The sequence below is a fragment of the Lutzomyia longipalpis genome, chromosome 4, assembly GCF_024334085.1.
Source record: "Lutzomyia longipalpis isolate SR_M1_2022 chromosome 4, ASM2433408v1".
NCBI classification, from domain to species: Eukaryota; Metazoa; Arthropoda; class Insecta; order Diptera; family Psychodidae; genus Lutzomyia; species Lutzomyia longipalpis.
The window spans coordinates 5,932,601-5,941,517 of record NC_074710.1 but is presented as its reverse complement, the minus strand read 5'-3'; the positions used below and the strand labels follow the sequence as shown (position 1 = coordinate 5,941,517).

At 35.2% G+C, this 8,917-nt stretch overlaps 1 protein-coding gene across 1 annotated transcript; it reads left to right on the top strand.

Annotated features, from left to right (window-relative positions):
• The first annotated feature begins 1,803 nt into the window (after positions 1 to 1,803).
• LOC129795859 (cationic amino acid transporter 2-like) lies at positions 1,804 to 6,786 on the top strand. Its single transcript, XM_055837375.1, has 6 exons — positions 1,804 to 2,094; positions 2,197 to 3,052; positions 3,281 to 3,684; positions 3,835 to 4,642; positions 6,061 to 6,330; positions 6,391 to 6,786. The coding sequence occupies exons 3-6, from the start codon at positions 3,321 to 3,323 to the stop codon at positions 6,758 to 6,760; spliced, it is 1,812 nt and encodes a 603-aa protein (XP_055693350.1). The 5' UTR covers positions 1,804 to 2,094; positions 2,197 to 3,052; positions 3,281 to 3,320; the 3' UTR covers positions 6,761 to 6,786.
• Positions 6,787 to 8,917: the final 2,131 nt, after the last annotated feature.

Genomic DNA, 8,917 nt, shown 5'->3' with positions numbered 1-8,917 from the left:
CGAAAATTTTTCATTTACAAATTACATGATGAAAAAACATACATAGCGTTAGTCAGAAAATTTTCCTCTGGCGTGATAATCCAGTGTTGGAAAAAAAGGCAGTAGAATCCAGAAGAGGAAAATATGAAGTTTGTAGTGAAAGCTAGAGGGGATTTTCTTTGTGCAATGAACCTAAACCCCAAGCAGGTGTGGGGGGTGAGGGTTGAGATTAAGAAAATGACGGTGAAAAGCTCATTGGGAAAAGTTTTTGAGAGAAGGAACACACACAGGGAGAGAAAGTTAATATTCCAACGACAATGGCATCACTGAAAAACTTTTAATTTTAATAAATATGTGAGAAGATGAACGGATGCATCTTCTGAGGCAACTTCTTTTGGGGGTTCTTTGTTGGAGGTCGCACCATACTCATACTTATTTTTGGATTAATGCGAAATGTGTCGCCGAGTGTGAATAAAATTGTATAATTATTCCATTTTTGGGATTACTTTGTGGAAATTTCACGAGGAAATTTTGCGCAGTTGTCGAGATGTTGGTGGATGATGGGTTATGAATGAAAATTACGCGACTAATTCATAGAGAAAGGGTAATTCACATTGAAACGTAAGAAAATGTATAAGTTGTGTAAAACTCAATTAGCGTAAGTAAAGATTTCATCCATATCTTAGCTATTGAGATTTTATGTGGGATTCTACCCCTTTTTTCCTTTCACTTTTTGTATCATTGTAAGGATAAGATAACAATATTTATGGTTTAAAAAACGCAGCTCGCGCTTTCCACATGATTTTCCTTGAAAGGTCATACACGAGATTGGGAGCACGAATTAACTAGTTTTATTCTTAAAGGAAAAACTTTACTAACAATTCATGAATTCATATTTCCCGCTGGAAAGGAAGAATTTTACACTGTTTCAAAATGGCGGGTAGCGGCCATTTTGAAAGTTGAAAGATTTCTTAAAAAGTGCACAGTGTTAGACCAAATTTAGCCAGAACACTCAAGATTTTCTTTATTGTTTGATTTTCATGAATTATTAGAATAAAGAACTTTTATGAAAATTTAATTTTACAGTGTACCATACATTAATTTTTACGCATAGCTGCATAAACTAGCAAAACGATAATACATTTTTTATTATAATGTACTTAAAATTAATTTAAATACAAAGAAAACTCAATGAGCTCAATCTAGAAACTTAAAAAAAAGAAACAAAATTTTTGTACGTATGTTCTTTGTCACATCCGGCTTAAAACAATGCAGGTAATTCCTAAGATTACTGAATTTTTTTGTGTTTGCAACAATTACTAAATACCACGTATGTGATACACTAATTTGACAACCCCGAAGACTATAAAAGACAGAAATATGGTCATAATCTTCGGGCGTGTCGAATTAATTTTCAAGCAGTATATTAATTGATTTTTTTTTCAATAAAAAGATGATGAATATTGACCAAAAAAATTGATAGTGTAGTAATTACTCAGTAAACAAATTTTGCCAATAATTGATCAATTATTGAGCTCAATATTGAGTCACTGTAGGTTCCCATAGACTATCAATTATTGAGCAAATAGTATTAACCTGAGATTAACCAAGTCAATTGACTGGCTAAATTGATTTATCAGTTACTGTTCAATCGTTGATCAATCTGATTGATTCAATCATAATTGAGCATTGGTTGACCTAATCATTTGTTTACTGGGTAACATAATTTTCCTCACGTTGCTTTCAAGGTGAACAAAATTTCAATATTCGATCACAAGCTTTTTTAATAAATTTAATTTAATCAACTGGATGCTACTAGAAATTATATTTATCCAATTGGAATGATAAAAATAAACGCCTAAATTCAATTTTATCATTCAGTACCGTCGCGACAAGTGGAAAGAAATCTTTGATTAAATATCAGGAATAAGGTGAAGAAAAATGTGCAAAATATAATTTGATTTAATTGGTGAATGTTTCTATTGCAAAAATTTGTTATATAATTAATACTATTTGAAATTGAAAAGCACAATAAAAAATTCGGAGAAAGTGGTATAAAGATGCGTTTCTTGATCTTATTCCTTTTGGTGGAAATTTCATCTCCTTCCGTGTATGGTGAGTTATTTAATCAATTTATTTAATTAACTTTTAGAACTTTTAGAAAATGTAAAATGAGTTCAAAATAGCAGAGTTATTCTCTTTTTTTTTTAATTTTAGGTATTCCTGTACAGCATTATCCAACTATAGAAACACAAATAGAGGCCCCACCAACTGAAAGGCAATTATCTGTATCAGAAGACCAGCCACAGGAAGAGACTCAGCCAGAATCTCAGCGTCAACCCCAGCCTAAATCTCAACAGTCAGAAAGCTTGAATGAATCAGTTTTTCTTGATAGAACCAACGTAAAGACTTTCGTCGAAGTTACTGGAAATGTCATTGAAACTGGCGTAAAAACTGCTGGCAATGTCGTATCTAGATTATTCAGTGTTCTGGGTAATCTCTTCGGTTAAGTGAAAATTAATGCATTAACCGTCTTGATGTGAATTCAAAAGAAATCTTATCTCTCCAATTAAAAAAAATTGTTTTACTGCCATAAACTGATATGTTGGGAAATAGGTGGTTATCTCAAAGCAAGACCTATTCGGCGGATATTGTAAGAATTATTCGGGGTTAACTGGTTATTTGAATTCTTCAGGGTTAACCGCAGAACACATTACTTGAGAATTTTCTTCGCCAATTATTCGGTTTATTCAGAAATATTCCTTTTGATAAAATTTTGAATGTGAGCAAAACACCCAAAAAAATCCATTTTGGTGCTGCAGTAAAGCTTCAATAGCGACACATTGAGATTGATTGTGGGGGCGATTATCAATTTTCCATTTGTTGTTTTATCTCTCTTATTGCTTCTTGTCCGATGTTAATTAATCTCAGGTAAATACTTTCATCATTAACGTCGGCATATCTCTCTCGATTGGTGGCGGTATTTACAACGTATCATACCAACCAGGTATTTAGTATCACGACAAATCTTTCTCAGTGTAGTCGTTCTTCTGTGAGCAAGTCTCAAAGGTTGGTAGGTATTTAAACTTTCATTTGAAGCTAATGATGTATTAAATGTGTAATAATTTTATTGTAAAAAAATTTATTACGTGATTTATTTACGTCATTCCTTCATAAAAGAAATTTAACAGAAAAATGTGATCATTAAGAAGAAAAAATTCAATGTAGAACATGGTCTCTGAGAAGGTGCGCGCAGAGTTTATGTGCTTGAGAATCTTATCAGATTTGGAATTATTTGCAGAGATTCTGCCAAGTATATTTAAGTACTTCGCCATTGAACCATGAAGTGCGGACGTGCCTACGAGATTCTGCGTAGGAAGAAGCCTCTCGCTGAGACTGTTGATGCCACCACAAAGCTTGCTAAGGTTCTCTCCACCCTTGACCTATCTGCCCTTGGAATTGGCAGTACCCTCGGCGTGGGTGTCTATGTGCTCGCTGGTGAGGTCAGTAAGACAACCGCCGGCCCAGCTGTGGTCATTAGCTTTGCCATTGCGGCCGTTGCATCGGTTTTTGCTGGGCTATGCTATGCGGAATTCGGAGCACGTGTCCCAAAAGCAGGATCAGCCTACATATATAGCTATGTGACTATTGGGGAATTTATTGCTTTTGTTATTGGATGGAATTTAGTGTTGGAGTATGCAATTGGTGAGTAATTGCAAAAGACGCCTGTTTGAGAACATTGATACACTCTCTTCAATTAAATAAAAAAAAGAGCCCCCACGTTGTGAAACATCCTAAAAGCCCCCTACTACTCATTAATTAAATGAATTTCTCTATAAATCTTCATTTACAAAGGTGCTGCAAGTGTGGTTAAAGGACTCAGTACGTACTTGGACTCTTTGATTGATCACGCCATGAGTGATGCCTTCAAATCAATCGCATCAATGAATGCTAGTGCTTTGGGCGATTATGTGGATTTCTTCGCATTCACAGCAACAATGACCTTTGCCATTGCTCTGTCGCTAGGAGTCAGGGAGTCCGTGGTCATTAACAACATCTTCACGCTCGTGAATCTCGCCGTTGTCTTGTACACCGTTGTTACAGGAGCATTTCGTGCTGATCCCGCCAATTGGAGTATTCCACAGGAAGATGTTCCCACGACGGAGGATCAAGATTTCGGTGAGGGTGGTTTTGCACCCTATGGCTTTGCGGGTATAATTAAGGGTGCAGCAATTTGTTTCTACGGCTTCATTGGCTTTGACTGCATTGCAACAGCCAGCGAGGAAGCTCGCAATCCCAAGAGATCCATCCCACTCTCAATAATCATCTCACTGAGTGTCATCTTCGTGGCGTACTTCAGCATCTCAACAGTTTTAACCATGATGCTGCCCTACTTCGAACAGGACGTTAATGCACCCCTGCCACATGTCTTCCGAGTTTACGGCTGGACCGTAGCGCAGTACATCGTGAGCATTGGCGCCATCTTTGGGCTATGTGCAAGCTTAATGGGATCAATGTTCCCACTACCACGCGTCATCTATGCCATGTCCATCGATGGTTTGATTTTTGAATTTATGGGACGTGTCCATCCGCGCTTCAAGACACCCATGATCGGGACTCTAATTGCTGGATTCCTCACAGGGACACTTGCGGCAATTTTCAAGTAAGTCCTCAAACGGTTCTCGCAGCGTTAACACTGAGCATAATCTGCAAAGCTTATCACACGCGCTTGTCCCATAAAAATAACCTAATAAATTAATTATGGGGTTCTTACGAAATATCGCGCTTTGTAATTTCCATTAAAAACACCTTTAATGGATGTAGTAAAAAGATATCAAGTTGTGTATCAATGAGACAAAGTGTTGTTTTCAGAGCTTCAAGAATCAATGGACGAGTATGTAAATATGCGACAATTTCTTTTTAACACGACTAATATTAATCATTTCACGCATTTCAACAAAGCTATTTAGAATAATTTCTCATGACAAACATTGCAAGTAAATGCAACATTATGGGAATTTTCCGCATGGCCTTGTGGCTTTGTGAAAGGCTTGGTGAAAAAATTCAATTTTTTTTGCAAGATGTTTGTCGTCAATATTGTTGATATTTTGAGATTAACTTGCTGTATGAAATGGTATTAAATTTGTTTACAAAATTTATTTAAAATCAACACAATTAACAAAGTTATTGTTAGCATGAATGTGCAAGTATTTGAGAAAGGATCAACAATTAATTAAAGACAGAATTATTATTCTAATATGCACAAAACACAATTTTAAGGATAAAAAAAACGTTTTTAAAAAAGCGAACAAAGTACGATTAAGGCATATACTAAAAAAATAAGCTTTAAAACAGTGAAAAATATTAACTAAATGTGAAAGGTGCAAAAAACGACGAAAATGCCTAAAATACGCTTAATAAGTTTATTTTGTGAATTAAATGTTATAAAATGCTGTAAAAGACGCGTAAAATGTGATTAGTTTGGAATTAAAACACACAAAAGATAAAAAATTTAATGAAACATGAAAAAAATGAGAAAACTCTGAAAAAATGTTATAAAATTTAACAAATAACAAAGAAAACGTTATGGATGAAGAGAAAAATGCGTAAAGAGTAATTAATTTGCAATTTAATTAAACAAATTTTAATAAAATTTACGATGTACTTAAACTTTATAAAAAAAATCACAAAAAATGCGTATGATAAAAAATGCAATTTCTTATGCTCATTATGTACAAAACATTTTGTTCGTAATTAAAATTCAGTTTTAAAATAAAAGAAAGGATTCTTTTTCTAACAATTGCGGATGTTCATTTATCTCATTTTACAGTTGAAAATTATATAAAAAATTAGAATCAAAATTAGTCAGTAATCAAAAATAGATGCTAAGTTTATACAAAAAAAGTTATTTTGTATATAAAAAATATCTTAATGATTTAATCAATCCCTAGACTCGAACTCTCGTCATTTTGACAAAGAAAACTCAATGCGATTAGAACCTCTCGGCTATTTAAGTTCTTCTCTACACTTTATTACAATTAAAAAATTTAATGATTTTTTAAATCAATATTTTTCTTACAGTTTAGATCAATTAGTTTCAATGATGTCAATTGGAACACTCCTTGCATATTCTATGGTAGCTGGATGCGTCCTTCTCTTGCGCTATGAAGTTGACGATCAATCTACTAAGAACTCTTCATTTTCACTTCGACAATTACTTAACATGGATCATCAGGAAGTTCCCACAAAAACCACATCAGCCCTTGTTACATGGGCAGTTACGATCTACTGCATCTGGTGCTTGGGACTGTCTTTAGTCATAACACAGCTTGAAGGCTTTATAGATCAGTGGTAAGACTTTAAGGTCTCAAAAACTTTCTTTCGAGGCTAATATAATGACTCTTCTTGTAGGTATTCAATCTTCCTGCTATGCTTATTTGCTGTTCTGATCATCCTGACCCTCTTCATGATCAGCCGTCAACCACAATCAAGAACGGAGATTGTCTTCACTGTACCCTTCGTCCCGTGGCTCCCTGGACTTTCCATACTCATCAACATCTACCTCATGACACAGCTAGACTGGATGACGTGGATTAGGTTTGGAATATGGATCATTATTGGCTTGATCATCTACTTCTCCTACGGCATGTGGCATAGTGAGTTACGTCTGAAGGCAGGGCCGTGCAGTAGTGCAACAAATAGTCGAAGCAATCTCGTATCAGATGACAAATCCTTCGAAGGTTTTGGAAAGGATGATGGAACACTAGCGACGAGACTGTGAGAAAATAAATCTCCCTCACATTCCAATGTGTTTGTTTGCCAGGGCGCGGGAAAAAAACCCACGCGGGAGATTTGCAATACAGCATGATGATTGAATCATCCAACGGCGAGTCAGGGTCATTTTGGGCAGCGAACACTGCAAATCCTCTCTTCCTGCTTCCAGTGACCCGAAGACATGCTGTGGGGGAAAAAAGCACTGCCATGGCACTTCCGACATATCGGGCAATGTTTCGCATCAACACCATTTATGTGCGAAATTTTTTGTTGCTGTTACTTTTTGAACTTTCTTTGCGCGCGCAAATGCAAAAAAAAGGTCGATCTTGAAGTGTCTCAGATAGGGATGGTGGGATTTATCGTCAAACGGTCGACGATCTTCCCTGACCATCCTTGACCATGCTGAGAAAAAAATCGTGACTCGCTGCTCTTTGCGATCTGCGTTGTTGGACATTCCAGAGAAAGCGGATTCATCATTGTTGTAAGTAATGAAGATTGGAAATTTTCCATGAAACTTTTCCCCCTTTTATCCCTTTCCTCTCATCGCCCTCAATGAACTTTTCTTCCTCAAAAATTCGCTTTTCATTTTATTTCTTAAATTATAAAATTGATTTTTATTACCAGCCAAAAGGTCAGAGGACGCAATTCCCCCCAAGGGATTATGTTTTCATTTGAGCAATCACACCCAATTTGATATTGATTGGAAATTGGGAGCGTGAGAATATGATGAAAAAATCCGGCAAATACAAATAATAAATATCATGTCAATGTCAGGCAATTTGAGGAGTTCAATTGCGCGATAGTCGGTGCAAAAATGCCCCATCGAATATTTAGTCCAACGCCTGATAAGTCGTTTTGCTCGTATTTTAGGTCAGAAGAGCGTGTTTTGCGTAATCTTGCGGTTCACTCCACCTCATCTTCCCAGAGATTTTCTCCAGCAAGCATTCCAGGGAGCTTTTTTTTGTGTCTCTCCTCCAATCCATTTCGTTCTCGCCAGTGCGTTGGAACTTGCGATTGGGAAGCATGAAAGCTCCGCTGGATGCTTGGAGAAATACTTATTTAATTTTAAAATTGTTTGTTAACCCTTTCGCGTTTTTTTGAGTCATACATAGACCCAAACATGAAACATTATATTCTCCCAATTTTTTTATCAATAGGGGAGACCGGGGTTAAAAAAAGTCACTTAAGGGTTTAGAAAAAGCTCAAAATATCATATTTCCCAAATAAATAAAGCGAAATGTATAGCACATCTCTTTAGGAAATATACTGCCCTATAACTCTTTCTCAGATCATTTTGTTCTATCTAGCAAGGAAATATGATATTTTAGGCTTTTTCTATACCCTTAAGTGACTTTATTAGCCCCGGTCTCCCCTACAATTGTTTTTCCAAGTTAGAAATACACGTAATTCACGCAGAAGAAGTCGAAGAAGACATTTTTCCTGATAAATGACCTCTGATCATTGAATAAATATCGTGATAAAAGAGCGTATGTTTCAATGTTTTTATGTTTCACGTTGGACGTGAAAGGGTTAAACTAATGAGAAAATATTTAGTAAAATCATTCTAAAATTTCCTGGTCTTGATCTTAATCTTTTGATGAAGGATTGTTAATCTTTAATTTAAAAAAAATCAAAAATTATTCATTGAAGCATATGCTTTATGCATGAATTTAAACTTTTTTTTTTTTAAATTAGAAATGCTTTAAATTTTCTTTCAAATGCCAAGGAAGGTGTTTTGACGAAGTACTGTACTGATATCTTGGAATATTGTATGAAATTCACTAGTCAGACAGTCTTAAGTTTTCTTAAGAAAACTTTAGATTTCTCAATTCAGGCTGAATTAGTCTAAATGTTATATTTTTTGATGATTTTTTTTAAAAAGAATTTTGATGTCTTAAGACGATCAAAAGTTTTTTTTTCAACTTAAGAAATAGAAAATTCTTAAGTTTTCTTAACTTTTCTTAAGTTTTTCTTTGTTTTTTAAGAAGAGTAAATATCGACATGAAAAGATTAAATGTTTCAACGATGTTTCATGAGGTCACAAAACTATGCTCCGCCCACATTTCATAAAACTAGGAGGAGCTTAAGTGCAAAGTAAGTTAGAATAGTTCAATGACACAGGTGAAAATAAAACAAAACAAGTAGCATAAGTGCCCAAATCCCA